A 20418-nucleotide genomic window follows, 5' to 3' on the forward strand; every position below is an offset into this window, starting at 1 on the left:
GCAGGATGTAGAGAGCTGAAGCACGAGACTCAATTCCATGAAGAATTTAGGGTGCTAGGTTTGATTCAGGATCGAATCAGCAATTTCCATTCAGGCCTGCACCTGTGTGTGTGCGTGCGTATATAAAGCTAGTATTGCATGGGGTACAGCACCTGCCTGCCTCTAAAGCAGCAATGCAATAGAGTCAGAAAATGGAATTGGACAGAGCCTGACCTTGGATCTCAGTGCTGATGGTGCAAGTGTTAAATCGGGGCCGATGCACGCACCACAGCCCAGCCCAGCCTGTCGGGAGAGGGTGTAATTATCAACAGAAGGCTGCCGAGATAAAGATTTTGGAATGAGAGCGGGACTGGCAGCCTGTTCCGCTATCTGAGCCGGGCTGTGAGGAATAGCAGTGGGCGAGAGATGCTAGCAAAATGGTGCCAATAAAAGCCTGGCTTTGATGTCATCCATGCCTGTCTAAGCCGTGACAAAATGTCACCTTGTACACGAGGCATGAAAGCACAGCCACTGAGGGAGACGGCGTATACGTACACATATAAGTAGACATACATGCCTGTGTGATATATGCTCTAATATCCAATGTCTGCACCCCCACACATGTAACGTCAGTATTACGTATGGGGTTTGGAGATGGAAAAAGACAGGTTGTGATTTTATCAGAAGGCTAATTTCCCTTCACTCTCTGGCTGCCACTTTGCCATATGCCATGCAAGTGGGTGGCTAGTAAGAGCTGCTGATAATAGCCTAAGCCCTGAGTCCAAGCAGACAAGTAGATATCCTGAGGCGATAGAAAATACCTCCCAGCTTTCAATGTTTCACTAATACCATGGTCTATTTTTTTAAGGATTACAGTCTGTACATGACCACAATACCAACAGCAGCATGAAGCCTGGCACCCTGTCTTATATAAAACCATCTAATGAACCGTTGTTCTAAGTAACAGTGTGCTGCTGGGAGAGACAGTAATAAGGTGGCGTATAAGGAGCATCAGGGCTTTAGCTCAGAAATGGCGCCTCTTTCCAGAGTTCTGTCAGATTGAGTGACCGCTCAGTGATCTCCTCGCAGATTTCAAACTTAATTAATCTACCTGTCTGCATGTCAGACACCTGTATCGCTCGGTCGCTCTGCTCAGAGAAGGAGCTGAGGAGGAAGATACTAAAGAGAAGAGTCCAGGCCGTGTACCTGAGCACTGACACAACAACTTTGAGAAAAATTAAATATATATTTATTTAGAACTGAGGATCAAATGTCACTCCAGTTACTCTGATGTCTTGTATGGAATTTGGATTGTGAAGCATTTTTTATTGAATAGATTATCACCCCGGCCCATGTGGTCGCACACTAATTCCTGCTTTCCTGCAGAAATGTATGGAGCAGGTGCAGTGAAGATAAATGCACTCGTACAAATTGCTGGCCTAAACGAATGGTGTGACACAGCAATGATTGCAGCATAAGAGAAACGCCGCAATATCACTGATGTTGCAGAAGGCCAACAAACTTCGGCGAGTCTGACCCCTTTGTTGCGGAAGGCGCTTTTGTTAGCATAGAGCACCGGAATGCGAGTGGAGAAGTGCTGAGGGCAGGGAAACGAGCGTTCCTGCCAACGTACTCGCCGTACGGACGAGGGACAGCCGCGCAGGCCTGTGTGGAATGCCTGATGACTTTCTTGCTCATTTACAACTGTGACATTTCATGGAGGGTTGTGTTCAAACGATGGCCGGCTTCTGCACTGACATAAAAAATAGCAGACGTGTGCATGTTGATCTTGAGGAAAAAGGTCAGAGCTGTCTCAGTGGACCTAATCACCCGCTAGTCCTCTCTCAATGAGTGTCTCTCCTCTGTACCATGCTCTAACGAGAAAGAGAAAAAAAAGAGAGTGAGAGAGAGAGAGAGAGAGAGAGGGAGAGAGAAGGAAGATGAGTGTATCTTAATGCATGCTACTTCAAATGAACCACCTGCCACACTGGGTGAATATCTTAGCCAGACAACAATGTTTTTGCTTGCCTCATTAGTTTTCGGTCTCTCTTAACAGACTATAAGTGGTGTGTGTGTGTGTGTTCATGTGTGTGTGTGTTTGTGTGTGTTCATGTGTGCGTGTGTGCTTGTTGAGCTTTGTTCCTTGTTCCTGAAACACTGTTGCTTTGCTCTGGCCATTTCTGCTCTTCTGTCTGCCTATCTCTCTCTCTCTCTCTCTCTCTCTCTCTCTCTCTCTCACTCTCTCTCAGCTGAATAAAACCCTCATTAGCTCAGATGGGGGCTGCAGGAATTAGCCAAGTGCTGGAGTCCGAGCGGCTCCTCTGGCTCCATCACACCCAGATAATGGTGTTTGTTTAGCTATTACACAAACGGCTGTTAGCTCTGGGGCTCTGGGCTGCTGGACGCACTGAAGCATGATAGATGTGGTAAGACAGACACGTGGCTTAATCCCAACTCAGTTAAGACTTTTGATAGCCTACTGGAATCCGCCAGAAATGCTAAGTATATCATGCACGATATGTTAACCTAGAAGAAGGTTCGGGTTTCGGGAATGACTGCAGCACTAAAGTTTCATCACCTTACAGCTGCCTGTGTCATTATTTAAAATGGCCACTCTGTATAGTTTTCCAGTCAATGTTGTTGTCATAAATAAACATATAAGAAGAAGGTTAATCCAGGGTTTAGGAACGTACAGTGTGAAATGTCAGATAATGAACAGCCAGGATAAATAGTTAGCTACGGTATGAGTATGAGCAGTGTGAAACCTCAAACTACACAACCCAGGATTGTGTTTACACAGAGTTTACAATCACATAGGAAATATTTCAGGAAATATTGTGAAACGCACTAAACGTTCCTGCGTACCTTTTGTACATCTAGAGGGTTAATATATTTGTCCACCAGGGGGCACATTTTGGCAAAACCAGCATTATAAAACACTTCTTTAGCCGCTTCTCCTCCCAGCTCATTCTGATTTTTTCAAACATGGCAAACAGTTCAGACGGAGGTTGAACAGGATGTGAGTGTGTGTATACAGCATGTTGAGGAAATAACAGAAAAACAGAAATGATGCTAATGTAGATGAAAAGAGATGAAAAACACATTCACGTTTCTTCACGCTCTCATCTTGATGTATGTTGTACTAAAGCATATACATGCATTTTTTTTTCTTTATTTATTTCTTAAGTTTATTTATTTATTTGCACAAGCACAATTAACATGTCACATAAAAGCAGGAAACAAACGGTGGCCATCTTGCGTATGCACATTTTAAACGCTAGTAGAAGTATAATGCTAGCAAAGAGAATTAGAGATTGGAATCTTTAGGCGTTTAAGCAGCAAAGCGTGAGTATTGTTCTGGGCCCTTGGAAGGCAGGACCATGAGGCTGGAGATAAGTGCAGGCTTTTGAAAGCAGCGTTTCATCAGAAGTGGATCAGTATTCCCCTTGAATCTGTGGTGACAAAGCAGTAAAATGGTACTGTATTAGCGTACGGCTCATTGCTTCTCATGAGCGCCGAGTGCAATCATTAAAGCCAGTAAGGTGTGTAATAGATTTCTTCCATGACTTCTTAATTGTATGGAGAGTGTTAGGAAGTGTTAAGGAGTGCCAGAGAGGAGAAGCTGGAAACCGAGGAGAGAGAGGGTGAAATTCTGACGCCCCAGAGCACTCCGGGTGTTTGATCAGACTTTTCCTGGACCAGATGTAGCCCTAGATTGCACATGTCCCTCAGATGTAAACTAAAACACAGACACTCAAAAGTGTGTGTCAAGAGCGAGCTCATCCAGGATGCAGATGATCAGCATGCTCAGAAGATGATCTAAGCAGGCAAAGCTGTGTGTACACGTATGTCTATGTGTGTGTGTGTGTGTGTGTGTGTTTCACTTCACTTCACAGCTGTTCCACAGGGGTGCGAATATGGAAAGAGTGTTAGGGCTATAAACAGACAAATGGGCTAGCAAATCCAGCAGTAATGAATATACTCTGCCATGAGATTGAAAGTCTAGGTAGAAATGATAGGCCTGGCACAGAAAACACACAGACACACACACACTGTAGTGTCCTGACAATGTGGTGATGGATATACACGCGTCCCCGAGCACCCACACATCATTACACACCTCGCCTCCTGATACAAACTCGCCCTATGTTAGTGCGCTAAGAAGACGATGAGATGCAGCTGAGATGCTTGTACATGTATGATTTCGCGGAGGGAAGTGCGCTTGCACACGAGTGGCCTCTCTTGGGGAAGCGGGCATGGGTAGCAGCTGGCTTGATGCTTGCCCGGTTGCTGTGGAGAGCTGCTCACCCATCCCTAATCTCCAACCACCCTAACTCCAAACCCACCCCACCCTTCAAAGCCAACCGTACCCCACCCTCCCTACTCACTCAGTCAAATTGAAATAAATGAAGTGCCAGTTTCGACACTGGGGTAATTGTTCATATGGAAATTGGATTGCTGTTGTCTACAAGCTTTTCCAAACTATCTATGAAACCATTTCCCTCCTTCTCTCTCTCTCTCTCTCTCTCTCTCGCCCTCTCTCCCTCTCTCTCTCTCTCCCTCTCTCTCTCTCTCCCTCCCTCTCTCTCTCTCGCGCTCTCTCTCTCTCTCTCTCTCTCTCTCTCTCTCTCTCTCTCTCTCTCTCTCTCTCTCCCTCTCTCTCTCTCTCCCTCTCTCTCTCTCTCTCTCCCTCTCTCTCTCTTTCTCTCTCTCTCTCTCCCAGTCAGCAAAGTGAGTCAATTTAGTCACCGGTGAAAGAGTTTAATTCCCGATTTTTGCCGTCTACAAATAACAAGGTGCTCATTACCTTTATAGCATCTGCTAAGTAGTTGTCGCTGCCGCCCTGTGCTAGTGTGCCGTTCAGACTCTCCGTCATCTCACACACGACTATTTATCAGCCATTAGCTGACTACCAAAACATGACTGATAGAGATAATCAATCAGATACAGAAATTGCCAGTTAGCAAATGATCCCCTTTCTCCTTCACCCCACGGCCAATGGCTTAAAACTAAAGATAATTAAATAGCTCTCATTTGTATTTGTGTGTGTGTGTGTGTGTGTGTGTTTGACAGTGTAATATGAAGTCCTCTGCTGTTATTAGGAAGATGGCAATCAGCAAGGGTTGAAAGCAGCATCTAAATGCGTTAATGGCCAGAAAGCATCCATTACACTTGTACACAGAACGTCCATGAATATGAAATGATTTCCTGCACTACGTTAACCATTATCCTTTTTTACAAATTCACCAGCCTCAGCTCAATCCTCACCGGGTGCAAGTCTGAGGCAGCTGTTTGTATCTCACTCTACCTTGAAGCTGACAGAGTCAGGGGCCTGGGAGCTCATTTCCATTGTAATGCCTCATCTGTGGCTCAACACATCGCTGTCAGAGTTTTGCCTCCACAATGCTGATAGGTCTGGACTTTTTCATGCGAGTCAACCGCAGGGCAAGTCCTGATCTGCCTCTCCTCGCTGAGAGATGTGTAACCGATCAGATTGCTTGCTGACCTCCAGAGGCACATTTAAGTCCTTTCACATGCCCACACACACATATTACAGTACTACACATCATCTGACTCTGCCTTACCTTCTGAGGCCTTGCACTTCAGACAGGTTTATATAAAGTCCCCATGGAAGCTGGCTTGAAGAGATTTTCAATCTAGAGGAGTGAGGACATGCAGCTCAGAGCCCGTGATGTATAGTTATGGTTGGTGGAGTTAAGGTGCCGATGTCTGCACTGATTTTTCTGAGGGTTTTATTTTATGGAGAAGCAGTAAAGGACAAAATAATGTATTAATGAGTCTATCAGTGGTTCCTCTTTCTCTCAACAAATGTTAATCACTCCTGATCTTTTATTGATGTTGAAGCTTGCTAATGCTAGCAAACAGCACAGAAGACATTTCTTCATTTTTTTTTCATTGCTCTCTCTCTCTCTCTCTCTCTCTCTCTCTCTCTCTCTCTCTCTTTCTCTCATTTTCCATGTTTCATCTTTCTCCTCCAGCAAAGCCTCCTGTTCTACTGAACAATTATAATTTAACAGCATGAGCTTTCTAGCAGCACCAGTACAGATGTGCCTGGCTCATTAGCTATTAGCTTCTTTCATTATCTCCATCTTTTTTTTGCTGCAGTGTTCATTTCAAGTTAATTCGCTGATCCTAAATTTAAATCAAAATTTTAAATTCAGTTTTAACGCGTGCAACCGATCTGATTTTGAAATCACGTACAGCCCTAAATCAGACATTTTTATTCATGCCAAATCGTAAACTTCATTTTAGACAAAGCTCTGATTCGCTCCATTATTTGTTCCATTCAACACCGAATGCATGCCTCGTATTTGTTTTCGGTTTTCAGTTCACTTCACCAGACTCTTCTGACACTTTCCGCGCTTCGTTTCTCAAGCTGGATATGAACGAACGTATTCGTAAATTGGTCATAGGAGCATTTACACAAGAAATTTGGTATTCATGAAAATCCTGTTTGTATCCTACGGGACCTCCTGAGATTATGAAAATTTACATATATGGATACTCGCTAATAGAAAACTCCACTGATCGACTTCGAGTCATAAAACAGCGTTTGTAGTTTTTAAATGTTTATATTGTGCTTGTATACAATTTAAAGTTTAAAAACCTTTATTTAATTCATTTGCAAACAAATTTAATAAAAATGTTGTAATCTGTTTTATACCAAAAGCGTTAACTCGTGGAATATTAAATACAGAAGCAAATATGAATCATTATATTAAACCAAAACAAATTACCAAATTAAATATATTTCCCTGAGACCATAAAATGTTGTTTTCTCCTTAAAATTAAAATAAAATGTTTTTTTTTTTTTGTGTGTTCTTGTTGATCACTGAATGTCTGTGTCATGTCTCACTCCACAGTGGTGTTAATATGAAACGCATATGAAAGTAAACACTCAAGACTTTGTAGAGTTTTAAGAGTATTTATGTTTTTCCCTAAAATAGTAGGAGTGATAAATTCAAGATAAAATGGTTGCTTTTCTATTTCACATAAATGTTTGTATCTTTTCCACAGTTCTGCTCTCTGAGATGCCCCAAGTGTTCGCTTTGTCTTCAGTTTGTCTTTTCTTATAGAAGTAGTTATTATTATGTTTTCTGGGTGTTTGTTCATCCAAGGTTCTCATTAGCATGATGTCCCAAGAACGAGTGGTTGAATGCTTCATAGAGATTTATCAGCGGATGAAGTGATGAATGATCCGAGAAGGTTTCAGGTCAAAGTAAGTTGAAGGAGTGATGGATTTTCTTCAATAGAAAAAAAAATTCATGCATGACAAAGCTAGCCTTGTTGGTACGGAGTTCTATTTGTTTTTATTACCATTGACAAAATAAGAGTCCAACTAACTTCCACTTCTGAATTTTGAGAAATTTCTTTTTGTTGTCATTTTGCACTTTTAACTCTCTGGAAGAACGACCTTTTATGGAGGTTTGTGGGCGTCGCTAAATGCAAATGATCTGTGGAAGGCATGTGTTTTGTGCTTTACTTGTGTTTGATATTCGTTATTCATGCACACATAAATCTGACAGAATTAACATAGAACTTTATTAAAACACTGTCAAATTAGGCTCGTTGTTTTTTTACTTGTACTTTTATGTCGTAAAGTTTAACCCAGTTTAAAACAAAGGCTGTTCCTCAATAACCGTGTACAATAACCGTGGGTGAGAAATGAGGAATACGACTGACACGGCTCGGTGTCACCGGACTCTGATTGGAAAGCATAAAGCTCCCGCGTGACACTTGTTCCGTCGTGTCGTGCCATCAAAACTTGGAAGCAGTGGCACGATGCTCCAGCCGCTGAGATTAAGAGTGTGAAGGAGAGATGAAAAGAGAAAAAAGCTTCTGGGGGGGATCACTGTGCAAGAGGGAAAAAAGAGAGAAACATTTAAGATTTTTCTTCTCGGTAGCGTTGGGTGACCCCCCAGCTGAACATCTGAGAGATATTTGTATAGCAGCATATTTTGTTGAGTGAAGTGAGAGCTGTGCATGAATAAGCAAATGATTCTTTGAAGTATCCTCAGTACAGTAGCAGAGCGGAGATGACTTTCTGTCGCTCTGATCACAAAGCTCTCTCTCTCTCTCTCTCTCTCTCTCTCTCTCTTTCTCTCTCTCCCACTGAAGTTCCAATCGGGGGAAACTTCTTCAGTACATGTATTAATCAAGAGTCTTTTTGACTTTTATCAGTCTGAAACACAAAGAAATGTTGTAATGTGTGGGGAAAAATACATTGTTCAACATATAAACTTGCCGCACTTCAGTTCATTTCTGTGGTCTTTAAGAAAGATTCGCTTAGGGAAATTAGCAGGTTTTGTCCAATCAGTACTGAGCTTCATTGAGGCACTTCAGTTTCATTCACTGCAGTTTAATCTGCGTACAGCTCGTCTTCACTCACACACAGACACTTAATTCAAGCCCTCAAACAATTAGCTTCTGGTCATTGATTACATTTTGCTATGTAGTTCATTGGAATGAGTTTTTTGTCTCCTTGTGTGTGTGTGTGTGTGTGTGTGTGTGTGTGTGAGTGAGAGAGCAGCGATATATTAACCCTTTGTATCAGTACGCTGGTGTTCCGTTCTGCTGGCAGAATGTTAATGGACTTAAATGAATCATTTAAATCAGTATAACAGAAATGACTGATGTTCTGTCTATGAGTCTGATCTAAATTGAGTCAGGACTCTGTTGTCTTTCAGAGTGAGACGTGTGTTTGTCCCTCTGTTGATAACCTTACACTGAATTTTAGTGGATGAAGATTAATTTACCTTCCTAATATTTTGTCGGTCCTCCTTTTCCTGACAAAACAGCCCAGATCTGTCTGGGATGGACTCCACTAGACCCCTGAAGGTGTGCTGTTGTATCTGGCACCAAGATGTTAGCAGCAGATCCTTTAAGTCCTGTAAGGGCTCCATGGATGGGATCTGTTTGCTTTACAGGGAACACCCCACAAGTTTTGGTCCTGACCCAGTCGTCTAGCCATTACAATTCGGCCCTTTTTTAAACTCACTCAAATCCTTACGCTTGCCCAATTTTTCTGTGACTAACACATCAACGCTGGGGACAAAATGTTCACTTGCTGCCTAATATATCCCACCTACTAACAGGTGTCGTAATAAAGAGATAATCAGTGCTGTTCACTTCGCCTGTCAGTGGTCATAATGTTATCCCCGATCGGTGTAAACAGAAGTACTGATGAAACACTACACATTCTAAAAGTCCTGAGTGTCTACTTTCATATGAGCTTCATATTAACACCACTGTGGAGGGAGACATGACAAACACATTCAATAATCAACATTGGAAACAAGAGGAAATAACATTTTTGGCCTGAAGGCTACTGGAAGGCTACTCAGATAACAGAAGGCACATGCGTGTGATTGTTCAATGAAGTCTGCAGTCTCCACTGACCCGCCGGTGCGTTCAGACCCGTATCCAGGAGCCGGTTGTCATGGTTTTAAGTCAAGTTGAATTTAAACTCTATGATGTGCAGTCCCTAATTAACACATTCTTTAATCCCAGGCTGACATCCCTGGGCGTCACTGTAAGTAACTCTGACCCAAGCAATTCTTGTCTTGTCTTTCTTTTAGTGACACAGCAGGTATGAAGTGTGATTATAGGTGTGAGCTGGAATAATACCTGTCTTTTCTGACTACACATAATGCAGCCTTGACAGAAAGACAGGAAGGAAACCTTATCCGTTAATTCTGGATGTATTACAATAGTACATCAGACTTTCGTGATCGTCAGACTTTCTATGTAGATGGGCGTAAAATGAACGGAAATGCTGTACGTAGTGATGGAAATAGAATATAGAATGGAATTATGAATCTATTGGACATAGAATATTTTTACTGCTGCATCGAGGACAAACGACATCTGCGAGTTTAGATTGCTGCTCCAATCCTACAGTATGCTTGTGCATTGTTTCAAATTGTTTAAGGGTATGAATTAAAAAGGGCAAGCACGTTTACCTTCGGAAATTGAATCTGAAATAAATGAGCTTCATTCTCAGAAGGGGAGAAAGGGGGAAAAAATCGGTGAATAAAGTGGGGCAATAGAGGGACAGGAGCTTTTTATGGAAATGAGTGTGTGGCTGAAATTAACAGAGCCCTAGGGGTGAATGGATAATGAGCTGCACACGTGATCGGAGCTGCAGGGAAAGACAGGTTAACGTAACATTACATCCATCCATGCTCAGCCATGTGGGAGCTACAGCAGGATGTTCAGTTTGACACGTATGTGTGTGTGTGTGTGTGTGTGTGTGTGTGTAGGTTTAATTGTGTGACTGGAATGGAAAGGCACAACTGATAACATTGCACTGAATACAGCACGTGGATTTCTTAAAATGGTGAATGTGTGTGTGTGTGTGTGTCCTCTCAGTGGTGAGTGGGTTTGTGTGTTTGAGTGTCTCTGTGAGTTGGATTGTCTTGTTGTCATTTATTTGTAATGAGATAAGCAACAGATGATTGACTGTGCTTGAGCAGCTGTGACCAAACTAAGATTAATGTCCTCTGAGAGCCAGCGAGCAAAAAAGAGAGGGAGTGAGAGAGAGATTGAGAGAGAAAGGGAGAGAAGGAGAGAAAGGGGGAGAGACTGTAGACTATAACTTTGTGTCCAACTCAGGCTTTCTAGATAGATAACTTGGAATTCATGTTAATGTTCTAAATAATAATTGTAAACTTGCATCTCTTATCTCAGCATGTCGCTCGAACAGAGCGTCCAGAAGTTCTGAGTAAAAGCTTCGTAAACTCATGGCCATCTTTTACTAAGTAATCAATGTTAAAAACCTTTTTTTCATTTGTTTGTGTTTACAGAGATGGGAGATTGGGTGAAGACGGTCCTGCTCTTGGTGTGTGTCTCCTCCTTTTCCAGTGAGGGGACAGTTTTGGAGTTTCCCACACTCACGCGCATCAACAATGTAGTACAGGACCCCGCCACGGGCCGAGTTTACCTGGGTGCCGTCAACGCTATTTACCAGCTGGACGCTTCACTCAGGCTGGAAGCTAAAGCTGAGACAGGGCCTAAGAAAGACGCTCGAAGCTGCACACCTCCCGTGTCCACGTCCACGTGCACATCTGCGGATCTTAAAGACACGAACAATGTCAACAAGCTCCTTCTGGTTCACTCTGCAAACGGATCACTGATAGCCTGCGGGAGTGTATACAGGGGGATCTGCTCCCTTCTGAACCTCAGCAACGTGAATCAGCAGATCTACTACAGCGACAGTAAAGGAGAGAGGACGTATGCTGCCAGCATTGAGGACAGCGTTTTGGTCGTCGGAATCATGGCGACGTTTCAGTTCAAGGACGACCCCGAAAAAAAGCCATTCAACGTCTTTCTGGTCGGGAAGGGCTACGGCAGCCAGGAGGACAACCCAAAGCTCATCACCACACGCATCTTGGAGAACTACAAGGAGTGGGTTGTGTTCGAGAGCATCGTGGAGGCCTCGGCAGTCCAGGCCATACCCTTCGCCCCCAAGTATCAGCACCAATTCCGCTTTGTCTTTAAAGACTCCGGCTTTGTCTATTTCCTCTTCTCGCGCACTCAGGGCGGCACTGACAACAAGAACTTCACGTTCGTGTCCCGGCTGTGTGAGAAAGACGAAGGTTATTACTCCTATACCGAGCTGCAGCTAAACTGCAGTGCAAATGGCATCTACTATAATAAAGTCCAGGCTGCGTATGTGACCGAGCCAGGAAAGGAGCTTGCTCGGGCCATGCTGAATTCTGGCTCATACGGAACCATTACAGTGTGGGATAAAGTGCTGTTTATAGTGGCCACTCCAGATGGCGAGAACGCGACGGACTCAGCTCTTTGCATGTATCCGTTAAAGCGCATCAACGAGAGGGTAGAGGACATCCTCAGCGCTTGCTACACCGAATACGGAAAGATCGGAGGAAGACCAGCTGTGTACAGCCCTTACATATCCAGTACAGGAAATCCCTGTGCACACCGACACAGTGTAAGTACTGCACTGATAAGTTAATAACAATCATGGCAATGGACCAGAATGAAACTCTGAGTATCTTCTCATAATGCAGACTTTAGTTTCAATCTAATCTGTACCAGATTTATAAACACTAGACCATAGAGAGAGTGTAAACATTAGAATTTATAATATTGGGACTGCTGGGAACTTGTGCTGTAGGAATACATACATATATATATATATATATATATGTTTATATTATATATATATATAAGTGACTGAATGAATAAATAGAGATATAAAAGTTCTGTAGACTAGAGGTGTGCATCAGGACTGAGATCCTGCAGAACGCAAAAAACAAATACACCACAAGTGCAACGTTTAACGAGGGAGCAAGCAAGGTTTTCAGATATTTAAGTAACATTTACAGCATTTGGCAGACGCCTTTATCCAGAGCGACGTACAAAAGTGCTTTGAAGTCTCCACCACAATAACACTGGTTTACTAGGACACAGATTGAGAAAACAGTCAAAAAAGTCTATTACGGGAATGTATCACTTTTTTTTTTTTTTTTTTTTTTTTTTAGAAATGTATAAAACTAACAGGATGGAGATAAGAAGCTTAAATACATACAAAGAAATTTCACTAACATGAATGTGCAGCACTTTCTGTTCAGAGCATCAGTAGCCTAAAGGCTGCTAATTTGTTTATATTGTTTTTGTCAAATGAAGCAGCTAAATCCATTCGACAATATTGTGTTGTAGCTCCGAACAAAATCTCTTGAGTGATCTTTCAGTGTTTATTTTACAGCATTGTTAACGTCGGTATTTAATTCAAAGGAAAAAAAAATCTTTTTTTTTTTTTTTCGGCTTTAAATCCACATTCAGATACAGATATAAATATATAATTTTTTAGTACAGATAGGTTTTCAGCAGAGGATTCTTTTAAGCCTATTCTGAATTTTTCTTCATCGTAGAAGGAAATCGTGGACCAAAACAGGTGTGGAGCAGAGTTCCTGCGCTCCCCGCTGGCCAGCAGGCCCGAGTTCGCCCTGCAGGCAGAGCCGTTCTTCACCAAGCAGGCTCGAGGTCATCTAACTGCCGTGACTATCGCTGTGGAAAACGACCACACTATTGCCTTTGTAGGGAACACCATGGGAGAGGTATTGAAGGTAGGTGTTACAGTGCTGAAGTGAGAAAAGTTAGAAGCGATGGTGCTGTTAGAGTTGCTGCTTGGCTAGAACGCATGGTGTGGGTTTGAATGCGAGTGGAGGTTAACTGATTATATAAGAAGTAAAAAATGGAAAGAAAAGTGACAACAGCGTTTCCAGCATTCACACATGCCAGATATAAGACAAATTTAGGATGGTTTTCTTATATAATGATACAAACCAAGGACTTTTTTTTTTTTATACAGCAGAAACTGCAAAAGGTGAAATAATTGTCAGCCAAAATAATCTGTTTTCATGGATGCAGGACATATTTTCCAATAATTGTGCAATGCCAGAAATGCGAACTGGTTCGTATGAGGCACCTTCAGGTTGTCTTGGATAAAAAGATATTGACTTCCTTTGCATGTCTCCGTCCCTGAGACAGGCTGTGACTGTAGACGGAGGAGAATTGTTTTTAGATCATGAGTCAGTCGTCACATTCAGACGCTACTTTCGGTAATGTAGAGAAGCCTCCTACATGGATTCTTCATTAGGGTTTGGAACTCTGTCAGATTAAACAGGAGGGAGAAGACTTGGGTTGAATAAACGTGGCGTCTTGCTTTCACTCAGCCCAGACGTCCTGATGGCACGACTCAGGATGAGCAGTACAGGAGGCTATTTTTAGCTATTTTTCGTGCAGGATCCTGGAGTTTCTGGTCATTAACTAGCTCGTAGACTATTCGTTTAAGGATGACATTGTGTCAGGTATGTCTCAAACACGACGCAAGGCGCTCTGTGTGGGTTTTGGCTACGGGTTGACGGATTTCTCTTGTCCCATGCTGCACTGTATAATTGCGACCTGCTCCGTGTCTATTGTTCTCCACCCACACAGGTTCATTTGTCAAGCAAACCAGAGGTGTACAACAGGGTTCCTGGAGACACCATGGGCGAGCACGTGAATAAGAATCTTTTCTTCGACAAGACCCAGAGTCACATATACATCACCACGGAGAAAAAGGTGGCTGCAGTGAAGTCATTTATCAAGGCATTAAGTCTGTTTGGGTTTGTGAACGAGTTCATTTCTTTGCCCGTGGGTAATGTTTGATGTTGCAGAAATGTGCTCTAATGTCTTTTTTTATGTGCACCGCCTACTAATGTGGCAAGTATGGTTTTATAAAGATATCCAAACAAAGAGCTTCAATTAATTTCACTTTTCTTACTGTTGCTTATTGGTATTTAAGGTCACTAAGGTACCGGTGCAGACATGCCACCAGAAGACTGACTGCAAGTCCTGCGTGGCCCAGAAAGACCCATACTGTGGCTGGTGTGTCCTGGAGGGCAGGTAAAGTTTATTAAACATCTCTGTTCATGATTATACAATATGTCATGACTAGAGCAAAGATGTTTATTCAGCCCAAAGGTAGATTGGAGAAATAGCCAGATAAATAAACACAGAGGATCAGGGAGGGTGTAGATCTGATCACATATCAAGACTTAAATTTAACATTCATGTCATATTGGTCATACTGTCTATGTTTTAATATAGATAATATAGGGCTTGTTTGCGTCACATCTCTATATGTTGGGGGTTTGATTCCTGCCTCTGCCCTGTGTGTTTGGAGTTTAAACATTCTCCCTGTGCTCTGAAGGTTTCCTCCAGGTTCTCCAGTTTCTTCTGCATGTGTTTCCTCCAGTTTCCTTTACACTCCTCTCCATGGGCATCTCTAAACTGTTTGTAGTGTGTGAGTGTGTGTGTGTGTGTGTGTGTGTGTGATTGCGCCCTGTGATGGACTGGCACTCCGTTCCCTGTGTCCTCCTCCTTGTAAACTAAGTCCACTGGGACAGACTCCAGGCTCCCCTTGACCTTGTGTAGGATAAGTGCTATAGAAAATGGATGAAGATTTTTCTTGTAGAAACAGACAAAGATGATTGAATGGGAAAAGCCTGTTTTGAAACAATAGGCCTTCTCTGGTGGTTAAGCCGAAGGTCGTGTGTTTAAATCCCAGGACTGTCACATAGGGGTGTCGAGCGTGACCCTTCATCTAATCCCTTAACTGCTCAGACAGTTTGTTTTGTATTGTCTCTTAATAAAAACGCATATTTGTTTTAAATATACTTCTATGATAAATGTTTGATAAAACTGTACATATCTTTTAATAAGTAATACGTTCTTTTAAAAAAAAGGGCTTGACGAGTCGGGCCAGACTGAAACTAAAGAACCGATCGAATTGAAAGAGCATTATTTTAATGACGGATGTGTGCTGTCGTTTACCGAGGACTTTGTCATTGTCACTGGAACCTTCAGTCTTCAGTAATAAATTGTAGTGACACAGCTTGTTGTAGTGAGAACAACACACTCGACACTGTAAAAGCTTATGAATACAGCACTGGACTGGTGATGTGCATCTGTTACTCCTTTAATCTCCTCTCATTGAGCGAGTCTGCAGATGTGAGGCTGAATTACGCGCCACTGCTGAGCTAGCCAGATAGTTAAAGGTTAGGTCTCCGATATTTGAGAAATGCTTCTGAAAACTGCGTTAGGCCACCAAACAAAACAAAAATCAAAACAAACTTGTAGCCAATGAGCAGAAAGGGGCGGGTCTTGTCAATATGGGCGGAGAGAGTGTTCAGTGTACATGTGCGCATATTCACAGATTGGAGTTTCCCGAGTCAATAACTCCTGAGCTAAACGCTGTTATTACACAAAACGCGGTTGTAGCTGCCTTTCTACATTACTACGATAGAAAAGAGGTGTTAATTGTGTAGTAACAGCGTTTAGCTCAGGAGTTATTGACTCAGGAAACTCCAACCTGTGAATATGTGCCATCTTCCTGCTCCTTCAGTTCTCTCCAGCGCTGGAAAGCTGATCCTATATTAACACGTCCTACTTCTTGCCTTATCATAAGCCTTTCTTCGCTTTCTTTCTTTGTTTTTATCCTCCATGTCAATGTTAAAACCGCTTTCTGCTGATGTCACACATGCGCACTGAACACTCTCTCCGCCCATATTGACAAGACCCGCCCCTTTCTGCTCATTGGCCACACGTTAGTTTTGTTTTTTGTTTAGCTTGTCGTCCCGACTCAGTTTTCTGAAGCATTTCTCAAATATAGCAGACCCTACCTTTAAGGTGTCTGCTTCAGTCACCATGTTAAGTTACATTTTAGATTTAGTCATTGTGCAGATGCTTTTATCCAAGAGAAGTACACAGAGTAGAGATGTAGCAGTAGTAGGTGGTTGTTGCCATTTTTTTGGACGAGGTACAGGTTAAGTAACTAAAGTATTCACAGATGTGTCAGGCCTGAATTCAGGAGCTTGCCTTACGGTATGATTAGTAATTCACAAAACCTAATGACTGTGTGAGGCTCAAATTTCCATGGCGACTCATAGACTACACAACATCCTTGTGTTGTTGTTGTCCCCTCGTGCTGTAGGTGTACCAGGAGATCAGAGTGCAGTCGAGCTGAAGAGAAGAACGGGTGGCTGTGGAGCCCCAGACAGCAGTGCGTTAAAATAGTTTCCTTCCATCCTCCAAACCTCAGCTGCAGGAGATCTCAGCAGGTAACCGTGCAGGTGTCAGAGCCGTAATTACCACACTTATTTTTAAACTTCTTCTCTCTCAAACAATCACTGTAAAAGCTGAACCTGCTGATCCACAGTGACTGCGAAGCCACTGCACAATAAAGCCATATGGTGAATGTACAGATTAACTATAATGCATTCTAATGCGGCTTTCTGATCAGAGTTAGCAGAACAATAACTATTGTGTTTACTCAGTACTTATTGTTTCTGCTTTATGATTGCGGGCGCTGACAAGGATTTTATCATTTTCAATGATCGCAGGTCAGGGAAGTGGAAATAAGAAGCTTAGTTTACATTTATTCTTATAACTTACATTATATTTACTTTTATTATATAATAGAATAAAAATTGTATAGGGTTAGGGTTAACTTTTATTACGTATATTAGCAGATACATTTGTCTGCATTTGTATTCTGTTGTTTGTACAAAGTAAGCCTTTTTTTGAACAACTTATTAGCACATAGATAATTCTTAATTTAAAGCTCTTTTTTTTTCAATCCTCATTTACACCACAGTTAAAATGTAATTTCTGGCTATTTTTTGTAGTGAAATGAAGCAGTATCTCCTTTGCTCTTCCTTTGCACATAATTTATGCAACCAATCAGTGTTGAACTCATATAACTTACTCTGAGTATCTTCAGCAAATGATTAATGAGGTGCTGCATCATACAGTAAACAATATGCACTGGAGTTAACTGTTCGTTTATTAGCGTTTTTATAGAGCAGTAGGTGGGATTTAGTTTAAACAATTATGTGCTTGGATGAAGACACATGACATTTAAATCCTGCACAGTCCGTTTTTTAAACAGCACAGAATGTCCCACATCCTCACCCTTAATCTTTGTGTTTTTTTGGCTTGTATTCATAATTTATGGCTTTTACTCTCACACCTTGGGTTTATAATAAATTGTCTGCACTTGCAACCTCCTTCACCACCTTCACTGTGTGGCATAGTGAAGCTCCTTATTGTTTCTCAGAGCCTGAAATGTGTTGCCAGTCTGATAAACTTGTCGCATGTCAGGTGGAGATCAACGTTCCTTCGCTGCCCAGCATCAGAGACTTTGACAGGATCCACTGCACAATCGGTTGGTCCACTAGTAAAGCCACCATGGTGGACTCGATGGTCAGATGCAGCCTGCCTCCCCCTAACCGGCTTCCTCCTACACCTCCACACCAAGGTACCGCTCGAAAGACATGCAGTGTATAGCTACAGAGTCTAGAATACAATTCAAAAGATATACTGAAGAATACTTTTGGGTTGTATATGAAAACTACATGGTGTATTAAATCATACAGAATTCTACGATGAGCTGAATTAGCATAATATTTTGTTTATTTTTTATTTTTTTGTCTTTTTTGGGGAGATTTGCCAAAAAATACCCACATACAGTAGTCTAGCTAACTGCCAGTAGACACCAGTGAGATTTCAGTATCTGAGTGACTTTTTATTCTCGCTGGCAGCAGTTGTGAAGAATTAAAGGTGACCTGGCAATTCTTTAACCAAGCCCATCCACCCCACCCCATTAACCCCACACCCATCCACCCAAACCCATTAACCCCACTTCCACCCAATCCCACTTGATTAATCTCATCCCACCCATCCCCACCTAATTCATCCCACCCCCACCCATTAAGCTCACAGACACCCATCCACACCCAATTAACCCCACCCCCCACCTATCCCTTACCACATTATATGACATTTATTCTAATTCAGTAACATTTAAGTTTGATTTGCACTAATTGCCACAGTAGTGTCAGGATTTCTCCTGTTAAACCTTTTAAGACCAGTATAAATCACAAGCTCACATAGGGAAGTGGCGATCGAGTAGAAATCAGGGTTGCCAGATTGAAATAACTCTTCAATCAAATTGTGGTTTTAAAGCAGTCGACCACAAACCATTTAAATTACCTACCTGTACAAAGAAGTGTTTAAACCATCGTTTAAAGCTCATATTTAACACAAACTGATACTACAGACCTGGAATTAAATCAGGTTAAATTTACTAAACGTAGATTCCGTATATATATATATATTCATCATCTTACAAGGAAGTAAGGCTTAAGTCCAGTAGGTACTCAGTATATATAATCGGGGAACGTTTCTTGTGTTCAGATTAGAGATACACACACTCGTAAACCAGTATTCTAGATGTTTCCACACCTTCTTTGTTGTTCACACAGTTCTTTTTTAACGGCGTCTAGACTGCAGTCTTGAAAACACTAACTCCTGCTTCCTTTTACACAAAAAGGAATGTAACAAAACAGAGCTAAGGAATACAGTGGCTCTTGTTTCATTGTGTTTTTTTTTAGTTTAGTTTAGTGCTTTAACTCTCACTGGGAGCATGTAACTCTGAACACAGCTCTGTGTGGGCACGTCAGATTCTATAACGATTGCCAGTGGCGTCGCTCTGGCAAAATGAGCAACTCAGAAAAGTGCCAGTTCTGGACAAGTGTGCAGAAAAATCTGTAGTTTCCATTGTGCTTTTGTTGATAAAATGAGTAATGAAATCATGTAGGATCACATCAGACACATTTAACTGCTGTTGCTGCTTCATGTTCCTCACACCGAATAAATAGGTGCTTGAAGACAGATTCCTTTTTTAGACATATTTACTCGTTTTAACTGAAATTGTCGGGGCACGGTGGCTTAGTGGTTAGCACGTTCGCCTCACACCTCCAGGGTTGGGGGTTCGATTCCCGCCTCTGGAAAATTGTCCCTAGTGTGTGATTGCGTGAGTGAATGAGTGTGTGTGTGTGTGCCCTGTGATGGGTTGGCACTCCGTCCAGGGTGTATCCTGCCTTGATGCCCAATGACGCCTGAGATAGGCACAGGCTCCCCGTGACCCGAGGTAGTTCGGATAAGCGGTAGAAGATGAATGAATGAATGAACTGAAATTGTCTGATTGTATTGGCAGATCATCGCACGGTGCTATTTCAAGAGAAATCTATTTTTTGAATGTTAGGATATTTTATTTAAAGAGATGACATTTTGGGGGGGACGAAGGGGTGCATGGTGGTTTAGTGGTTAGTACAGTATGCTTGCCTCGCACCTTCAGGGTCAGGGAGTCGAATCCTGAGTTTGAATGTTCTCTTTGTGTGACAAGAGGTTTCCTCTGGGTTCTCTGGTTTCTTCCCCAACCTAAGGACATGTGTTGTAGGTTGACTGGCATCTCTAAATGATCTGTAGTGTGTGAGTTTGCCCTTTGATAGGTTCCCCCCCGTGCAACACCTTGGGCCCCGAGTCTCCTGAGACAAACTCCAGGTTCCTTGTAACCCTGTGTAGGGATAAACAGTACAGCAAATAGACGAATAGATGATAACATTTGGTTGATCTTTATTCTTTTTTTTTACAATATTATGGTTACTAATCTCAATATACGTATTGTTTTGTCATGTATAAGTATCAGACTGTTGACTGCACCATACTGACCTTTCTCTCCCTGCTGTGCGTCTGCGTGGAGATTCGGTGGCGGTGCCGGTGAGGATCTTCGTGAACGACAGCGTAGAGGTGGCCTCCCGTGACTACGAGTTCTACGACTGCGCAGCAGCAGTACGCAAAGCAGAAAATACTCCGTGAGTGGCTTCTCGTCTCTTCTCCCTGTGTCAGCGAGTGTGTCAGCGTTTTGTGCTGACACCGTGCTACAAAACGCATGTGTGCGTAATGAATACGAGCATCCATACGAATGAGACTAGCGTTTACTCATAAATCGTGATGCACGAGCGATGCTGGAATTGAATTTGCTACTGTAGAGACGGCTAGTAGAAT

At 42.4% G+C, this 20418-nt stretch overlaps 1 protein-coding gene across 3 annotated transcripts in view; it reads left to right on the forward strand.

Moving 5' to 3' along the window:
- plxnb2b (plexin b2b) overlaps positions 1-20418 on the forward strand; it is a 136241-nt gene that overhangs the window by 75081 nt on the left and 40742 nt on the right. For all 3 annotated transcript variants that reach the window (XM_060886286.1, XM_060886285.1, XM_060886287.1), the window contains 7 exons: positions 10806-11953; positions 12897-13091; positions 13963-14088; positions 14312-14412; positions 16502-16628; positions 17671-17827; positions 20114-20225. In XM_060886286.1, coding sequence (XP_060742269.1) covers positions 10808-11953; positions 12897-13091; positions 13963-14088; positions 14312-14412; positions 16502-16628; positions 17671-17827; positions 20114-20225 — 1964 coding nt within the window. In that variant the 5' untranslated portion in view covers positions 10806-10807. The remainder of the gene's footprint in view (positions 1-10805; positions 11954-12896; positions 13092-13962; positions 14089-14311; positions 14413-16501; positions 16629-17670; positions 17828-20113; positions 20226-20418) is intronic.

This window comes from Tachysurus vachellii, chromosome 14 (genome assembly GCF_030014155.1).
Source record: "Tachysurus vachellii isolate PV-2020 chromosome 14, HZAU_Pvac_v1, whole genome shotgun sequence".
Lineage (NCBI taxonomy): Eukaryota > Metazoa > Chordata > Actinopteri > Siluriformes > Bagridae > Tachysurus > Tachysurus vachellii.